Raw genomic sequence first — 17997 nt, 5'->3', positions numbered from 1 at the left:
GAGAGAAGGGGAAGAGGACAGACGGAGAGAAAGAGAAAAGACGGAGAAAAAGGGAGAGAGAAAGAGAGAGAAAGAGAGAGAGAGAGAGAGAGAATGAGGAGCAACGAGGAGCGTGTTCACTGGAATAAAGGGGGGAGCGTGCACGCGAGTCCGCGACTCCGCGAGAGGAGAAACGGAGAGTGAGAGTTTACACGCGTAGCCGCGCGAGCGAGACGGGCTCGGACGATTCTGCGAGTGGCACTGGATCGCGGGAGATCTCTGTCGCGTGTCGCCGCACGGTCATCTCATGTCACAACACGGTCTCGCGTAGCGCAGAGCAGCTCTCGTCCGCCGACGATCGCCGTGTATCACACGCAACGAGATAAACGGGGCCCCGTACCCGTATCCCGTGTACACATACACACACGCGCGCGCGCAACGCACCAAACGCACTGGGTTCTCTTCGCTGACTTGGCTCTCGGCACTCGGCAGTCGCGACTCGCGTCTGCTATGCAAAAATAGAAAATGGCTGGCGCGCGATTCCCAACTTTTGTCACCGTTGATTTCTTCCGAGCTCGACTCTTGACTCGATCACCTGGCTGCCTGCGTCTGCCTGTCTTCCTGCTCCTGGCTCCTGCCACCGCGATCCCACGCAACGCTAGCCGTACGCCGTACGGTTTCTGGCCCTGGCCGAGGGGGATCGGAAACAGGGAGATGGAGTTTACGGCACAAGTTCCCGGAACACGATGTGGAAAGGGACAGGCGATACGAGGAAGGCGCTGTCGTCGACGAGGGTTCGACGGGGCCGTCGGCCACTGGCATTCGTCGACGATAAAAGCCCATTCACAAATCACACGCGCGAAGCAGCGGACACTGTGCGATCGGCCAATCGGGGCGCGGGTCGACTCGATCCGGAGAGCGCGAGAGTCGAGAGAGTTTCTCTCGATCACACCAACATATTCAGTGTACTTGGTGCACTTGATTCTCAGGAGTCAGGGGTGCGTTCCGATTCCCCTCTATAGTGCACGTGACATATACCATAGGAATATCGCTGAGTGAAATTGAAATTCGAGTCTGCACCCGCATCAAAATATATATACGGAAATGTTTCGGAAAGCCCGCGATTGGCGAGCGCTTCCGAGCGATGGCTATTGGCCAATCGAGAATCGTTGTGTTTTCCAAACGCGGCCAATGGCGATTCGACGGTCTCCCATGTCGCGAAGCGAAGAATAGGATTTAAGCCCCTTGCACAATGTCAGGCAACAAGTAATAGGAACAGGGAATAGAAATCAGAAATCATGTATAAATGCAGAATAAACAGTGACACAGGCAATAGACACAGAGTTTCCGTCACGTTGGAAATTCTGTGCCTATTGCCTATTGCCAACCAATCATAGCATTTGAATTTTTTAGGTTGTAATTAACGATTTTTTGGTTATTTCCTGTTCCTATTGCCTGTTGCCTGGCATTGTGCAAGGGGCTTTAAGGTGGAAGCACATAAAATTGCAGGAGCCATAAGTAGAAGGCAGAAGCCATATGCGCATGCGCTATGGTATCTGTAGAGCTTTATAAATACCATAGCGCATGCGCATATGGCTTCTGCCTTCTGCTTATGACCTAGTTTACATCGATCACTTGATACGCGTATTAAATAGTAAATAACTAGTAAATAAGTCTGATTATTGGCTGATCAGTTCAAATATACTATTTGATACGCGTATCAAGAGATCGGTGTAAACTAGGCCTATGGCTCCTGCAATTTTATGTGCTTCCACCTTTAAAAGCCACACGACACACGACTCACACCTCACACGTGTTGACGCATATGTGCATTTTTGATATTTATATGATAAGATATGACGAAGAATATGATATGATGACAGAATGATAATTTATAGATTTCATCATGATCGTGAGGTGTACTTGCCGTAACGCGAAACTAATTCTTACGAGTGTTCCGTCAGAAAGATTATATCGTAAGTGTATGCTTTGGTTATGTTCGTTTAAACGACTAAAGTTTGTTTGGAGTCTAATCTAATTTAAAATAATAATCGAGTCTACGTATTACATCGCGTGCAGAGATTTCTTGCGTTAAGATATCCCTACTCCGTCCAACGAGAGATCATGGTTGATCAAACGTAAATAACAATAGGGCACAGAGCCGCAACAAGGTGTTTGCGTTAAATTATTTTTATTTTTAATAGTGTTGGACAATATCTATTAAAAATAAAAATAATTTAACGCAAACATCTTGTTACGACTCTGTGCCCTATCGTTATTTATGAGTATATCCTTTGCAGCGCATTTGTCGAGCCTCGCATTCGTTCCAAAATGTGATCCAGCGTCAACGGAGGATGTGACGAGATTGAAGGAATTCGTCGATAAACATGAACGTCTATGCGTGTTAACCGGGGCAGGAATATCCACGGAAAGCGGTATCCCTGATTACAGATCGGCCGAGGTTGGTCTTTACGCCCGGAGCACGCACAAACCGATGCTTTATAAGGAATTTTGCAACAGTGAGACAGCCAGAAGAAGATACTGGGCCAGAAATTATATCGGATGGCCAAGGTTTGTCTTTCTGTAGCTCAGACATTCCTGCGTTATTTTAAAAAATTCATAGAAACATATCGACATCTCTTATCAGCTGTGTATTTCTAGATTTTCCTCTCTCAAACCAAACATTACGCACGAGATACTGAAACACTCGGAACATGTCGGAAAGGTAGGATGTATTGTTACACAGAATGTAGATAATTTACATTCAAAGGCGGGAAGTAAGGAGGTGATCGAGTTACATGGAACAGCATTCAGAGTCATGTGTCTTACGTGCGATCATAAAATATGTAGATACGAGCTTCAAAGAACGTTTCAAAAACTCAATCCATCTATGATTGCAACTGCCCAGATGATAAGGCCCGACGGTGACGTAGACGTGTCACAGGTACATGATACATATGACAGTCATACTTGCAATGTTTTTAAATACTATAAATATTATTTTGATAACGGAATATATTTGACAGGCCCAAGTAGAAGGCTTCAATGTTCCTGCTTGCGATAACTGTGGTGGCATTTTAAAACCCGATATTGTATTTTTTGGGGACAATGTGCCACATGATACGGTGCAAAACGTAAAGGCTAATATAGAGAGTTTAGATGCCTTGCTAATTCTGGGAACATCTCTCAGCACATTCTCCGCGTACAGGGTTGTCCTGCAAGCGCGTGATGCCAAGAAGCCGATAGCAATAGTAAACATTGGCGAAACTAGAGCCGATAAATCTGTAGATTTGAGAATAAAAGGAAGATGCGGTGATGTTCTACCAAAGATTTGGCAGCTGAATGCTTCGAAGGAAAAAAGTTGATGACAAATATGAATAGTTTTCAAATTATATACATGCTATAGTTTATTCAACTATTAAATGTTATCAGAAATATTTGTATCATAGTGTATTATAACGGTTCTTTATTTATGGATATAATACTCAATCTGAAAAAAGTACAATAAATAAAAAAACGAATGGAAATTCTTGAAAAACGTGTACATGTCTTTCATTTATTTATGTGTAGTACATTCTTCGAATGTTACAGATATTCGTAATACAGTACAGTACAGTAATCTTATTAATGAGAAGATTTTGCCTCCTTTGCGTTTTGCAGGCTTTGAGTGATATACAATTTTGCTAAGCTCTGAGCGCAGAATTGCGAAATGTGTTCACTGTACGTGTTGATTTGTCCAGCGACAATCATTGGATTTAACCTTGGTGGGACTGGTAGAGGTCTCATCAACTTATTGATATCGTCATCAGGTAACGGCGGTTCATCCTTTGCGGCCCTGGCAGCGTTTTCTTGAGCTCTCTTGGCCAGCAGCCTATTCTTATCTTGCTGCTGTCGAACCACCAACTGTTGATATCTGTTGAACTTCATCGCTTCCTGATTCAATTCATCCACTCGATCCATTAAACATCTCAATTGGTTTTCTAATACCGTGGCCGTTCCAAGATCCAGGTACTTGGTACCCTGTTCCTCAGGAATCATCTCGTCCAATTCGGACATCATGATATTCGTCAGATTACTGTTTTTTATGACTACCGGGATCTCAACGAAGAGACTCTCGTATCCAATTTTCAAGGTACGCAAAGCTTCTGGAGTAAACTCATTCTCCTTGTACATCTGTATCGCTTGCGGAGTGAGTCGGTACGCTTTAAGCGTCAGGAAACCTCTGGCAGATTTTGCGGTGTCATAAATAAGCACGACCGATTCCTCGATGGAAGTCTGGTAGTGGTACTGCGACTCCAGCAGAGACAGATTCAGGAAATTGCCGACGTCTGCGCTCTGGTACCAACCGACATGGAAGTGATCAACGTTCACCCTGCCCATCATTAAACAAAATAATATCCTTGCCGTCCAAGGCACACCGTACATGGTACGGTGACATTCTTGAATACTCACCATCTCAGTCTTCGCATCATGGCAAGCTGATACTCCTCCTCGTCCATGATCTCGTCGTTCTTGGGAAACGGAAAACAGTTGGTGATCTCCAGACGATTCTGCACGACCAGGCCGAGAAGAGCGCCCTGGGCGACCTCCATGTTGCCGGAGGACTCCTCGTGACAGTGCTTCACCATCTTCATCACCACCAGCCCGTCACATTGCACGTAGTCTATACGCGGCTCCGCCTCGGGAATCCTTCTCGACGTCGCCCTCGAAACCATTTTGACTGATCTAATCTTTTAATCGTAGTTGAAAAAAGCTACATACAGAGTCACTCAGCCAACCGACGTCAACGAAGGTTAGGGTTAGCCTGGTTAGCTGGAAAGAGTGGAAGGAGCAGGAAAGAACAGCACGCCGATCGTGACGTCACTATACGCCCTTCTCCTTTCTCTCTTTCGCTCTTCTTATGTCGCGTTTTCATCGATGCCTCTCTCACGCCGCGTCTGTCGCTCTTCTGTCAGCCAATCGAAACTCATATGTTTAGCGTATAATCTCTAGTTGAAAGCATCCAAAACCTCGTTATTCGGCGAGAATCTGAAGAAAAAAAAAAACATTGTTTACACTCGCAAATTTTTAAAATAATGCTAGGTCTACAATGCGAGTCGTAAAATCGTGAGTCGTAAGAATTGACCAATCACAATCGAATTTGAGAAGAATAATCGACTGTGATTGGTCAATTCTTACGACTCACGACTTTACGACTCGCATTGTAGATCTAGCATAATGGCCGCGTTCAGCAGACACAACTGTTGAGTTCGTCTTATCAACACAATACGTTGATTGGTTGGTTCTAAAAGTAAGAGACAATCACGTTCGAATGCTACTGAGCGGTTTAGTCTGCTGAACGCGCCCAATGCGTCACAAAAGTTTAAAATCCCACCTAGCAAAACAAATCTCTCATCGATGTTAACATGTTATACGCGATAACAAAATGTCGAAAGTGATCGGCAATTTCAGCATTCCGTCACGAAGGAATGACAGGTATAATGGGATTTTAATAAAGCCGACGTTCTTACATTCCGAGATATTGACGAGGTGCAGGCAAAAATTGAAACGCGAACGAAATTGATATAGTCAGAGCACGTGCCGAAGGATATTGAGGTACACTCCTTATCATTTAAAATATCATCTTCATCTATAAACACGCAATCTCATTGTTTAATCTTTCAGATGAATATCCGTGTGCGACCCGCCGACAATGAACTGATTGATAATATATTTGCGATGCTATTATACATGACAGACGAATGAGCAGAATGAGAGAGAAACAATTATGAGAATGAGAATTTATACAATTCTGAAAGTGACACCATGAATTTTTTGATTAAGATATTATTCTTGATGAATGCAGAGAATTATAACTGATGCAGATACCGCATAAAAATTATACACGTGAAGCATTTAATTGTGAGGATAAGCATACATTTTAGACAGATTGTCAGCACGTGATAAGGATATCAAATATTTTAATGATTATTTTGTAAATATATACTGGAATACTTGTCAGAAGTGCACGTGTATTTAGATACGGATGAAATATATTTAGACTTAATATATTTGTCACATACTTACGATTAGTGTCATGTAATATGTAAAACTATTAATGCAACTATAGTATTAAATCTACGGTGAAAACATTAGATTAATTATCTAGACATTCCCGGGACTGATATAATTTGGAATGCCTCAGATGATATATAGTTTGTGCTCATCTCCATCATCTCCACGTACTCAAATAGAAAAAAGTCACGTAAAAATATTCTTTAAAACCAGATGATTGGAAAAAAAAAGAAAACACGGGCACATCATTAACGAATAAACAATATGCATCAGATAAATATCACGTTACTTAAGAATAATGAAGATCATGGTGCAAGGCGTCGACAAGATACAATCTCTGGTCTGGTCTGAAAAAAATTATCGCGAAAACATATTGATGTAGAATCTGCATTTTCCAAAAAATTCTATACTTGTACGTCGTTCCATAAAATTTTGGAAGATTTAGATGGTTTCGACAAAAGACTACTGCGTGTATTCCATAGCGTGATTAAATAAATATTTTTAATAAAAATCAGATTTCATAAATAATCCAAGATGTATTACATTCAACGTGCTGGTTTCACATGCTCATAAATTATTTCGAATAGATGAAAATTAAATTCGGGATTTAAACTTACTTTTTATTATACTTAATAAATAGTCGTTGATTTTGTTCCATTTAAATACTTAATAAACTCACGTCAATGTTGTTGACACTTTTATTCTTTCATTCTCGTATTTATTATTCTTAAATCAAGTATCACACAAGTCTCTACTATAATATAATAACAATAAACTGTGGAGCAAAAAAAAAATAAACATGTAAATATGTGCTTACATGCATGTTTACACGTCTGCGGTTTTGCGCTAACAAAACAAAACAAACTTAATTACAATACTCTTTTAAATCGATTTGTGTGAAAAACGATTATTATGCAGTAAAAATAAGTAATAAGATTCCTTTTAATCCTATGAGACACATTTGCTTTTTTCTAAGCGTATGGAAGAAAATTGATTGTAACGGTAAAACAGGCTTACCCTGTTTTCATCAATATTCTATATATAGATAATAATTAACACATGAACGTAAAAAATTCAGAAAGCCATCAGAGTTAAAACAAACACACGTCATCACGTAAGAATAATAATAAAAGTTTAAGTAATCAATAAATCGAAGAAAGAAAACAGATGTGTTTCACAGCAAGAGATTGCTTTTACGTTTGTATGCCGATAAATGGACTGTGTTACATGAGTGGACAGCTTTTCGTCGCTCTTCTTCTTGCATATAAAAATAACAAAGTTACAATAACCTGTAATCACAGTCTGCGTATGTGGCTATAATGGTACGTCTGAAGCCACGGAACATTCGTCTCTTACATTATGATCAAGACATGCCAAGATCCTCGCCTCTTCTTGCGTCTTAGCTAATTCCATCAATGCCAAAGCACCCTGCCATTTCTGGTTGTCTTCTTGTACCGGTACGTTAGCTATGCTCATATCGTCCTGCTGCTCAACGCCAACTATTTCCGTCTCCGTTTTCACAGGATCTATTACAACGGGTGGTTTTGGAACACGTTCCTTGTTATTAGAACTACCAGCCAACATCAGTACCGTCGGTCTGGTTTCGTTTTCGCTGATACAACAGCTCGCCAGCATATCCCGATTCCGTGCCTCTCTATGAACGATCTGTTCCGCGTAATCGAAATGCGAACATGTAACTTCAGAACCTTGAATCGTTACGGTGGGTTCGTTAATATTAGGTTGAAAAATACTTGGATCATTTGACAAGCAAGTTAGCGAGTTCCACTCTGGATGGTTCAGAGGCTGCACGTATACATTTTCCTCCGCTGTTCTTGGCGCGTCGTCGTTGTGCGTTATCATGCAGGACATTTCAGAAGCAGCATATAAAGGTTCCAACTGTTGCGCACGCGGACTTTCCAGCTTGATATTCAGAGTCGATGCAGATGTATCATCCGTGACAGACGTGTCCAAGAATGTCGTGTACCACTGGAGTTGCGGCGGCGGCGGCGGCGCGTCTGTAAACCCGCTCAGAATTTGTTTCTCGTCAATCTTGCGTACGGCCGTTACGTTGTTAGGTTTAACGTCCTCATTTAGGTCTAGCTGCTGTTCCAAGCAAGCATATCGTAGCCATCGTTTCTTTGGTTGTAGTCTGTCCAAGGGTCTTCTCAGCGAGCTGATGGCTAACTTGGCGCTCGACGCTTCCTCATCCTCGGATGTTTGCAGTATCGCGCAGCACGTCTCCGCTGGATCCTCATCCTGGCTCTCCTCCTCCTGACTGTCCTGATTCTCCCCACAGCGCAACCGCTGATTCGACGGCGTGCGATCGAGATTTTCCTGCTCCCCCGCTATATCCATCATGAGGCCTTTTCTGGATTTTATCCTCTTGTGATTTTCGGCGGTGCTCTTCCACGTCTTCTTTTTTCGATCGTTCTTCCCAGTCGGAGTTCGATCTTCTCGTTCCCTGGACATCTTGTAACGCTCCAACCATCGACTTACATCGTATGGCACGTCCGTGTTCTCGGACACTGGCTTTAGTACAAAATCGTCCGATCTCGTAAGATTGGCATAAGGATGATCAGGGCAATGTCTGTTGGCATGAGTGAATCTCGTCTCACAACCTGGTTCGGTGCATAAAAATGGCTTCTCTCCAGTATGCAATCGTTGATGAGTCTTGAGTTGTCCCGATTGGGTGAAAGCCTTCATGCATCCAGGATAGTCACACGGATATGGACGTTCTCCTGTGTGGTCATAACACAAAAATGTTTTATTATATTTCATCAAACTGTCATCTCCGTCGCCATATAAATAAATTATGAATCATCATTCCTCTATTTCATAATTTATAAAATACAAAACGGAATTTTATTTGTACATGTACATGTTTTGTTTGAGCATGCTAAATTTTAATTTTTTCAAACAACTGTAATCACAAAATACCAATTATCAAAATGTTTAAACAATTTTAAAACGATTAATACACAGCTCAATCTTTGATATAATAATGAACCAAGAAAAAAGATTTTATTATGTATCTGGCATTTAAATATCTGCCAAACATTAGTTTACTCTATTCGATCAGTCCCGTCATGAGAGAAAGAACACGGCATTCAAGAACGTTTGTAACATTTTCGAAAAACTTTGTTTTTCAGCACGCCGCAAAGCGGAAAAGCGTCGCCGCGGCCGCGTCCTTTTTTTGTTGTTCGTAGACAAAGACCGCACGCAACTTGGTGCCGTAACGGACCGACGGGAACGTGGGCGCACGGCGCACGTACACCGTCGGACCTTCCCTGCCCACCCCTCCCCGGCAATTAAAATTCTCATGCAACACTCGGCGCGGCCGTCGCTCGTTTTACACGTGTCGCCGTGCCGTGCCGTAAATTTCGCGCGCAACCGACGAGCCGCGACCGCCTGGCGAGTCGGGGTCGGGGTCGGAGACGCGTCCACGCGTTGCGCCGCGCCGCGCCGCGCCGCGCCGGCACGCGAGTGACGCGAGGCGAGCCATTTAAGTATTTAAAGCGCGGCATGATGGCCGCGTGGCGGGACGCGCGCGCGACGATCGCGGAGAGGTTGGCGGAGGTTGAAATAAAGCAGCGCGCGGCTTCTCGGCGTTGCGGCGTCGGCGTCGGCGTCGGCGTCGCGGGAGAAATGGACTTTTACCCGTGTGAGTGCGCAGGTGCGCCTGCAGGCTCTTCTCGCGCGGGAACACCCGGTTGCAGAAGGTGCACTTGATGCTGCTCGGCGACGTGCTGCCCTGCTTCATGAGATTCGTGAGTGCGTCGGCGCGCGGCCGACCGCGCCGGTGGCTCTCGGAACCGTTGCCGGCGGCCGATCTACCGTTCGCGCTCCCGCCACTCGCCTCCAGTCCCGCGACGTGCTGCTCCCGGTACTCCGGCGAGGAGCACGAGCTGCCCGGGCTCAGGTTCACGTTGCGCGCCTCCTCGCCCCAGTTCCAGGGGTAGAGCGTCGTGTCGCACATCGACGGACTGCGGTCGAGCGACTCCGCTGACGGCCGCGGCTCCCGTTTCGGCGTGTGCAGCTCCATCGTCGCGGCGCGGCGCGGCGCGCGCTGCCACTCCGTCGGCCGTGGCGGCTCGCGGCTCTTGGCTCTTCTCGCCTTCTCACCTCTCGCTCACCTCAGTTCGCCTCGGTTTTCTCTCACACACGCGCGGTACACTTGCCGCAAAACGTTGTCACTCAATCTACTCGTTACTCGCTACGCGATACGCGATGCGATGCGATCGCGGCAACCCACCAACTGGATTACTAACTTGACACGCGCGACCTCTTTGCCGCCGCGCGCGTGGTCGTGGTACGCGTGCCGCGTGCAACTGGTAAACCGCCAAAATACGCACACGAGTACGCGCGAGTCGCCCAAGATGGTCGTCGTGCTTGCGCGCGCACCCGCCATCCGCCCGCGTGCAAACGCAACCAACTGGGAAAATAAATCCATCTTGCGCGGGGCGTTCTGTATTTCTGGGCTCGTGATTGACTGATCTCGGTCGCGATCTCTCATCTTGCCCATCTTGGCCACAGTCAGTCGCCTGCGGTTCCGCGGACACCTGGGGGGACCTGGGTGCTCCACTTTGCATATAAGCGTTCAAACGCGCGCGATTTCTCGATCGCTATACATGAAATACGAGTAGATCAAGAGTATTGAAGAAAAAAATTAAAATTTCGTTTAATTTGACAAACTCTACTGGAACCGGGTACGTCGGATGAGTTTGTAAACCCGCCGCCTGTCCACTATCGTGGCGTCGCAAAACGCTCGATGCTCGACGACTTCCGGTGAGCGTCGATTGGCCGGCACCGATTGGACAACACCGCTCGGCCGACACCGATTGGCCGCGTGACGTCACGCGCCGCCGTACGAAAGCGGAACACCTCGCCCGCGTCGCAGGACTCGCAGGCGTTTACGGGAACAGTGAATAATTTATTTAACGATCGTCTCTCATATCTCGAGACGCGATCGAGAAACACCGATCGCGCAGGCGATTATTCCTCAATTTTCCTCGAGACTCGAGACTGGTGGCGCGGCCGTCGTCGCCGTCGTCGGCGGTCTCATGGAAATCGCGCGACTTTCCGGCACGTCCGGCCCGGCGGCCGGATTACGAACAGTTGAGAGTCTCCTCGAGCGTCGCGGCTCTGGAACCCGGCGGATCGGGCCGCGCGAAAATTCACGGCGCAATTTTTCCACGTCCCCGCGGACGACGGACCGGCACGCGAACGTTATTTCGAGCGAGCACGGTACGTCTGGTGGGGGAGGTGGCGCGCTCGCTGCACGGCACGTCCGCCCGGTCCCTCGCCGCTCGCCGCCCTCCTCGCTCGGCCCCCCCTCCCCCACGGATCCGCACGGTGCCGCAGCGGGGTAGACCTCGTGGTGGACTCGGGCTCTCCGACTCGGCCATATTGGATAGTGAATGACTCCGTTACACAGAGGCTCAAGAGTAGCCGTGAAACCTTCGCAAGATCCTCGACGCCGTGAGGATATCGAGCCAAGATGGAGAACGAGTACACAGTTACGGTCACGAACAAGTTCCTGCTCGCGCTCGACGAGGGCGAGGACCCTCTGGAGGTGCTAAAAGTGCGCGAGCAGGAGAAGGAAGCGAAGAAGAAGGAGAGGATCTCGGAGAAGGAGAACAAGACTAAGCAACAGCAGCATCAACAGCAGCAGCAGCAGCAGCAACCGCAGCAGCAGCCGCAACCGCAGCAGCAGCCGCAGCAGCAGCAACAGCAACAGCAGGACGGTCAGAAGACCGCCAACAACAAGACGCAGAAGAGCCGCGTCATCAAGGACGCCCAGCAGCCGCCGTCGAAGGCGCAGGAAGCCAAAAAGGATCAAGGTTAGCCTAGCCCCCTCCCTCCCGGCCCGTGCGGCGTGCGGCGTGCGGCGCCTCCGGCCTCGTGTGCGCGCCATGGCCGTCCGGCACCCATGTGCTCTACCATCTTCCCCGACGCCAACGTTCCTCCGTCTGACGTCCGTCCCGTCGTCGCCCGCCTTCCCGATCGATCCCAAGCTCCACGCCGCGATTCGGCGTCTTCGGCGAGTGGCCTGGCCGCGAACGAGACGCCGCACCTTCCGTGGAAGCGACCGTCCGCCGTGTCTGACACCAAATTTTCTAAAAATGATTTGTGCGCCTTAAAAATAGGCTCGCGCCTGCCGGTTCCGTGACGGTCTTATATGACCCGCGCGCGGGGACCTCGGTTGCCTCGGTACACGATCCAAGTCAAAATCCGGTGCGCGAACTCTCTCCAGGTATGCTTCTCACATGGCAATATCTGCATCGAGATGTCTTAAGAATGATTGCAGGTGTATATCGTGAGATCCTGTTCTGTTGCTGCGCGATATCTCTATCTCTGTACGTGATATTGAATTTATGAACCACCATGTGTGTAGATAAGAACAACGTGCACGGTTAACCACCATAGAAAGTCTAATGTCCATTCCCCCAGTCTTTGTGTACTTGCGTTTTAATTGTGAAAAAAAAAAACTGTTTTAATTAAAACCCATCTTTTGAGGAAATATTCGTTAAAGGATATGAAAGGACACAGTCCTCTCAATAAAAGTTTTTTTATATAACCAAGAACCATGTTTGCGGCTCTTGTTAGCAAATTGTAAATTTTAACCGTTTTTTTTTTCCAAGATACATAAACATACGTCTCTCCTTTTCTTTTGAAATAGTGCATCAAAGTGCTTGTAATTTTATTTAATTTTAATATGAATTTAAAGTTGATACATTTATCTAATTGATAAAGTTAGAAGCATGTAGAAACATGGTTAATTGAAATTCTCTCACTTGAGAGCAGTACTTGTTTATGAAGAGCAAGCACTCTTACATTTGTGTGTTAATGTTCTCAGCCGATAAGAAGCCTGCGCAGCCAAGAGCGAGCGGAGGCGACCGCAACGTCAAATTCTCCGGAGAATCCCGGGAGGAACGGAACAACAGGCGTAACCGGGAAGACGGAGAAAGGACGCTGCGAGGACAAGGAGAGTTCAGACGAGGACCTCCTGGGTATTTTACTTAATTTTAATAGTTGAATTTTATACATTTATCTAATTGATAATGTAAGAAGCATGTAGAAATATGTTAATTGAGATTATCTTATTAGTTTAAGATAAGATATTCAAAGATATTAAGATAATCTTATATGATCGTACTTTGATCGTTTTGTCTTGGAATATTTGTTACCTTCTAATACATTTCGTTATTTATGTTAGTAACGAAATATTGTATTTTCGAAAATTCAAGTATTTTCTTTCTCTAAGTAATATGACAAATTTCCAACTGAAACAATGTATACCATACTTTATATAGATCTATTCGCGATAAGATTTTGTACTTTCCAGTCTCTTTCGATTTGTTTTTGTTTCTATTACGTGAATTCATGTTATGCACGTGTGCATTAGCATATAATTGTACATGAAACATTCCGTAATGAAGGAGAAAAACAAATAGCAAAGACCGATCCTTTTTTGTATCCGTGGAAAGCCATTTGTCTGTAACTTGTCCTTATGTGGGATGCCGGACCTGGGGATCGAACTCGGATCTTTATATTAACAAACGATTGCTTCGTCACCGAGCTATCCAGCTTCCCGAGTTACTAAAATCTTAAAAACAAGAAATAGTTCCAAGACAACATGTGCGCGCGCGCGCTATATATGTATACGTGTATGTCAGATACATAAACATGATAACACGATAGCACTGTTTCGATTAAATGCTCGAGCAAATTTTATGCATCATGTATATGCAACGGCAGAAGCGAAATATGGCTAGCGCGATGGCAGGTCCATCAGTATTTTTAATTGTCCAGATTCCTAAACTTGAAATATTTTTTCGCATTCGTAACAGTTGCATATTCCGTTTCATTTCAGTGAAGGCCGCGAGACCCGCGAGTTCCGAAACTCGACCGAGACTCAACGCGGCGAATATGGGGAGCGCCGTGGCCGCGGTGGTATGCGTGGCATGGGTCGCGGACGTGGTGGCCCTCGTGGTGGACGCGGCGGCTTCGATAATCGCGGCAAACGCGAGTTCGATCGTCAGTCCGGTTCTGATAAAACGTAAGTATCAAAACGTGCACGCACACACACGCGCGCGGATGCATACACTACACACAGAGACATTACACTCGAATATCTCTCTATATAATAATGCTTGCCTCGGTGTGTGTACTGTATCAAGGTTATTGTTACGTTCAATCGTATTCTTTTCAGAGCACCGACAAATGCAGTCTGAATTCATTCCCACTCTGCTTTGTATTTGTATTTTTATGCTTAATTTTGTTTGTTTCTTTCTAGTGTTGTGGTATTATATTTTTATGTTACACACACGATGGTGAATGCTCACAGATAGCTTGTCGAATAATTTAATTTTTTTACATTAATCATGTTAATAAACAGGAATGTCAAGTTCTCAACTGAAGCATTTGTAATGAGGCACGCATTGTTAACGCTCCGTCTGTATACGTTTTTTTTTGTCCCCTCGGAGTGTATACGTGGGTCTGTGTCACATTTGACGCTATTTTTTTCTTACTTCAAGTATTTTAAATCTGAAAAAATTCACAAAACGTCTGTCCATATTGTAGTTGACGATTTTATAGTTATTTCGATAAACATAGTCTATATAATATTTTCTGGCAGGCTTGCAAGTTTTACAGTTACGAACAGATATCATTTTGGCTCGGACGTCGTAGACCCACATATACAAACGGAGGGTTAATTATGTAACAGTGTAATGCTACGCGTAGCTTGATTGGTGCACTATAATTTTAAAGCCTATTCCACATTTGTCTATTAACAGTGGAATTAAACCAGTGGATAAAAAAGATGGTGCTGGCAGCCATAACTGGGGTACTCATAATGACGAAATAGAGTAAGTAATTCAAGGTAGTTGGCGTTTTCCGCAATAGTTGCTTTTGAATAAAAATGATAATATATCTTGACCTTTATTCTTTTCTGTCTTTTTTTAGAGAGAGCCTGAATCAAGATAGTCAAGATTGGGCTAATGATAAGCCGGAAGCTGATCCTCAAGCGCCAACCGAGGTTAAGAATGGAGAAACAACCGCGGATGCGACTGTTGAGGAGAAACCGGCCGAGGAAGAAACGCGCGAACTCACCCTGGACGAATGGAAAGCTCTGCGGAGTAACAGAGCGAAGCCTCAATACAATTTGCGAAAGGCCGGCGAAGGTGAGGATCTGACGCGTTGGAAGAAAATGTACGCTCTTGAGAAGAAGAAGGAGGGTACCGAAGAAGAGGAGGAAGAGGAGGAGGACTACGACGCGGCTGCGGAGTATCCTCAGCGCGTTGGCAGGCAAAAACGTGTGTTAGGCATCGAGATCCAATTCAGTGACTCACGACGCGGTGCCGGTGGTCGCGGTCGAGGTGGCCGCGGTCGTGGAGGCGACCGCATGAACGGACGTGGATTTGGGAACCGTGGTGCTCCCAGAGACGGTGATACACGCGTGGGTATCCCACATTATATACAAATATACACATATAAAGATTTCTACATTTTTTAATTATTGAACATTAAAAAAAAAAACGAGAGAAAGAGAATGTAAAAATGATCTGTGCTTTCTGTTTGTAGCCACAGAACGAGCAGAGGTCGCCGCGAAGTCGTCAAAACGCTCCGAAGGTAGACGACGAGAATGACTTTCCTTCCTTGGGATAGGTAGCTTCAGCTGTTGACTATACAACATCCCACCATTACCGTCACCATCAGTACATTTACTACAGATAAAGCTACATTAACTAAAACAAAAAATATTACTATCGAGAATCTTGCGTTAGTGATAACATTATTAATGCATAATACAGTACACCGTTACAGAAATGAGATACGTAATATTATCTAAAAATTCCTCTCGTGACTTGAACGTCACACGTACGCATTGGCACATAATCGTACACATGAAAAAGTTGCATGATGTATGAAGAAGAAAAAAAATAGATAACGATCCTTTTTTGTACTTGTGGAAAGCCATTTGTCTGTAACTAGTCCGAGACACCAGGCCAGCGGACGAACGATCTGTGAAGAGTGAAGCATAGTCTCTGAACTTGTTAACAATTTCGAATCCATAAAGATGACAGGAAGACTATATAAAGAAGATTGAGACGGAAGGAGTTTAGGCGAACCAGCAAGCGTAGGAAAAGTATATATACTTCAAGTTACAGTTTCAATCTGCTTAAATTCGAATCGACGATACGTACCGAAAGAAGGGGAACGTTTGCTGTACACAAAAAGTAATGGAACGTGGGCTGCGGTATCGATCTTGATCTCGATGTCGCGTTAAAGGCCTAAAGGAGGCTGGATGTAGCATCGATACGCGCGCGAACATGTATAATATCTCTTTTTAGGCGTAAATTTTAAACGCACTTTCTGTTTTATAAGTTTTATACGACATTTGGAAAAGAAGAGTCCTTCCTTACAACACACACACACATCGGCAGGTTTGATCACTTGCCATGCGTAAAGATGTAAGAAACTTTTAATAGGGAGGATCGATTTCTATTTAAGAAAACGCATCCTAAATAAATCATCTACTTAGAACATGCTAAGTTTGACATATATATGTATATGTATACATAGAGAGAGAGAGACTTCCCTTTTGAATATGTAGTCGATCTTGTGCGAAGTGAACGATTTAATATCTGCAACACACATTGACACATTGAATTTTAGGTTATATATATATATAAATAAATATATATAAACACACGGATATGTATACATATATGTATTCTATTATAGATGGAAAAAAAGTGAGAAACGTGATGCGCAGAGAGGGAAGACAGAACGAATGAGTCTACACTCATATTACTATGTTACACTTATGCGTTCACATATTCTTAATTACGAACTAATATTAGTTATTTACTATATTTGTTATACGATTAAAGAAATTATCGCAGCCAAAAGAGTCACCTCATGTCCATCATAGAGACGGAAAAAAAAAGGAAGATAACAGAAAAAAACGTTACGAAGCTGTTTGAAGCTTAGGTATATGTGTAAATAACATTTACAATAATAAATTGTGACGATGATCGGACACTCTGAACTCGATTAACTTCATCAGTCAGATAAGATTATTCTAAGCAGGTTCTTTCTCTTGTTTGTGTACATCTGTACAGAAAAAAAAGCGTAAGTACAAAAGTATACTATTTTAAATGTCGCGGAAGGGAAAAAAGGATCCGAATCTGAGAAAAAAAAACTTAACTCATTGAGACGTGTTATGCTAATAAAGTTGTAAATGTAATAATTTTATTGTGATTTCTTCTCACAATTAACAATAGCGATCGTTCCTTACACGACTAACCGAAGGACAATCGATTTCATGTGGCCCACTTCAAAGTCATTTCATCTTTTTTTCTTTTAACGTGCCGCTTCGGCTTCCGATAAACGCCATTTCGATCGTTCGGAACTAACTTCACGTCGCACGATAAGCTAACAAACAATGGGTCTGTTTTATGTTGGTGAACTAGCTGCACTAGTTCCGAGTTTATCTTTTTCCCTCCAATGTGGAGTAAAAAAACTCTGAACTAGCGCAGCCAGTTTAGCAATAGAAAATAGACCCTAAATGAGACCATTTAATTTCATGCTCTGTACAAATCGCGCATATATATATACTATATATATACAATTTTGTTTATTAGATTTTTTTTGTTAGATCAATCAAATATATGATATTTGCTAAAGTATCAGATCTGATCAGGTGGAATTGAAGCGTGGACGTTTTTTTGCCTGAACTCTGAACGTGAAGGGAGCTACGCGTGCCTTACCGCCTTGCCGCGGGAGAGCGCTTCGTTCGCCAATCGCCACATCGGCCACATATGTGCAGGCGCGATGGACGCGTGCACATGCGTGATGCGTTCATCCAGGTATACAGATAAGTATACATGATATCCCAGAAATCGCATCCTACGTTTAACAAAAGATATCAGAGGCTTAATTAAAAACAATGACGGT

The 17997-nt window shown here is 44.4% G+C and overlaps 4 protein-coding genes across 6 annotated transcripts; 2 read left to right on the top strand and 2 right to left on the bottom strand.

The window, feature by feature from the left end:
• Nucleotides 1–1724: 1724 nt before the first annotated feature.
• On the top strand, nt 1725–3521 carry LOC112459801 (NAD-dependent protein deacylase Sirt4-like). The gene is made up of 4 exons (XM_025024129.1): nt 1725–1955; nt 2280–2550; nt 2641–2923; nt 3006–3521. The coding sequence occupies exons 1-4, from the start codon at nt 1886–1888 to the stop codon at nt 3342–3344; spliced, it is 963 nt and encodes a 320-aa protein (XP_024879897.1). The 5' UTR covers nt 1725–1885; the 3' UTR covers nt 3345–3521.
• LOC112459800 (eukaryotic translation initiation factor 3 subunit H) lies at nt 3505–4819 on the bottom strand. Its single transcript, XM_025024128.1, has 2 exons — nt 4432–4819; nt 3505–4351 (listed from the first exon to the last, which is right to left on the bottom strand). Exons 1-2 carry the CDS (start codon nt 4692–4694, stop codon nt 3604–3606), a joined length of 1011 nt encoding a protein of 336 aa, XP_024879896.1. The 5' UTR covers nt 4695–4819; the 3' UTR covers nt 3505–3603.
• A 1898-nt stretch (nt 4820–6717) lies between these two features.
• LOC112459750 (MDS1 and EVI1 complex locus protein EVI1-B-like) lies at nt 6718–10075 on the bottom strand. The gene is made up of 2 exons (XM_025024034.1): nt 9691–10075; nt 6718–8771 (listed from the first exon to the last, which is right to left on the bottom strand). The coding sequence occupies exons 1-2, from the start codon at nt 10073–10075 to the stop codon at nt 7348–7350; spliced, it is 1809 nt and encodes a 602-aa protein (XP_024879802.1). The 3' UTR covers nt 6718–7347.
• A 1291-nt stretch (nt 10076–11366) lies between these two features.
• LOC112459751 (plasminogen activator inhibitor 1 RNA-binding protein-like) lies at nt 11367–17291 on the top strand. 3 transcript variants are annotated; one of them, XM_025024035.1, is made up of 6 exons: nt 11370–11873; nt 12890–13043; nt 13907–14092; nt 14832–14903; nt 15001–15493; nt 15619–17291. In XM_025024035.1, exons 1-6 carry the CDS (start codon nt 11531–11533, stop codon nt 15700–15702), a joined length of 1332 nt encoding a protein of 443 aa, XP_024879803.1. In that variant the 5' UTR covers nt 11370–11530; the 3' UTR covers nt 15703–17291. The 3 variants fall into 3 exon arrangements, with proteins under 3 accessions (XP_024879804.1, XP_024879805.1, XP_024879803.1); XM_025024036.1 differs by lacking the exon at nt 14832–14903 and having other exon boundaries at nt 11367–11873; XM_025024037.1 differs by lacking the exon at nt 13907–14092 and having other exon boundaries at nt 11369–11873.
• The last annotated feature ends 706 nt before the right edge of the window (nt 17292–17997 follow it).

Source organism: Temnothorax curvispinosus, unplaced genomic scaffold, assembly GCF_003070985.1.
Source record: "Temnothorax curvispinosus isolate PA1 unplaced genomic scaffold, ASM307098v1 QBEX01010126.1, whole genome shotgun sequence".
Classification (NCBI taxonomy): domain Eukaryota; kingdom Metazoa; phylum Arthropoda; class Insecta; order Hymenoptera; family Formicidae; genus Temnothorax; species Temnothorax curvispinosus.
This window is presented reverse-complemented; position numbering and strand designations above follow the sequence as displayed.

What these genes read in the sequence shown, in the direction of transcription:
- LOC112459751 (XM_025024035.1), top strand. Translation starts at nt 11,531, where the DNA reads ATGGAGAACGAGTACACAGTTACGGTCACGAACAAGTTCCTGCTCGCG. An exon ending in TTCAGACGAGGACCTCCTGG is followed by an intron (nt 13,044 to 13,906) that starts GTATTTTACTTA and finishes GTTTCATTTCAG; the next exon opens with TGAAGGCCGCGAGACCCGCG. An exon ending in CAGTCCGGTTCTGATAAAAC is followed by an intron (nt 14,093 to 14,831) that starts GTAAGTATCAAA and finishes GTCTATTAACAG; the next exon opens with TGGAATTAAACCAGTGGATA.
- LOC112459750 (XM_025024034.1), bottom strand. Translation starts at nt 10,075, where the DNA reads ATGGAGCTGCACACGCCGAAACGGGAGCCGCGGCCGTCAGCGGAGTCG. An exon ending in GCACCTGCGCACTCACACGG is followed by an intron (nt 8,772 to 9,690) that starts GTAAAAGTCCAT and finishes ATGACCACACAG; the next exon opens with GAGAACGTCCATATCCGTGT.
- LOC112459801 (XM_025024129.1), top strand. Translation starts at nt 1,886, where the DNA reads ATGATCGTGAGGTGTACTTGCCGTAACGCGAAACTAATTCTTACGAGT. An exon ending in TCCGTCAGAAAGATTATATC is followed by an intron (nt 1,956 to 2,279) that starts GTAAGTGTATGC and finishes TATCCTTTGCAG; the next exon opens with CGCATTTGTCGAGCCTCGCA. An exon ending in AATTATATCGGATGGCCAAG is followed by an intron (nt 2,551 to 2,640) that starts GTTTGTCTTTCT and finishes GTGTATTTCTAG; the next exon opens with ATTTTCCTCTCTCAAACCAA.
- LOC112459800 (XM_025024128.1), bottom strand. Translation starts at nt 4,694, where the DNA reads ATGGTTTCGAGGGCGACGTCGAGAAGGATTCCCGAGGCGGAGCCGCGT. An exon ending in ATGATGCGAAGACTGAGATG is followed by an intron (nt 4,352 to 4,431) that starts GTGAGTATTCAA and finishes AATGATGGGCAG; the next exon opens with GGTGAACGTTGATCACTTCC.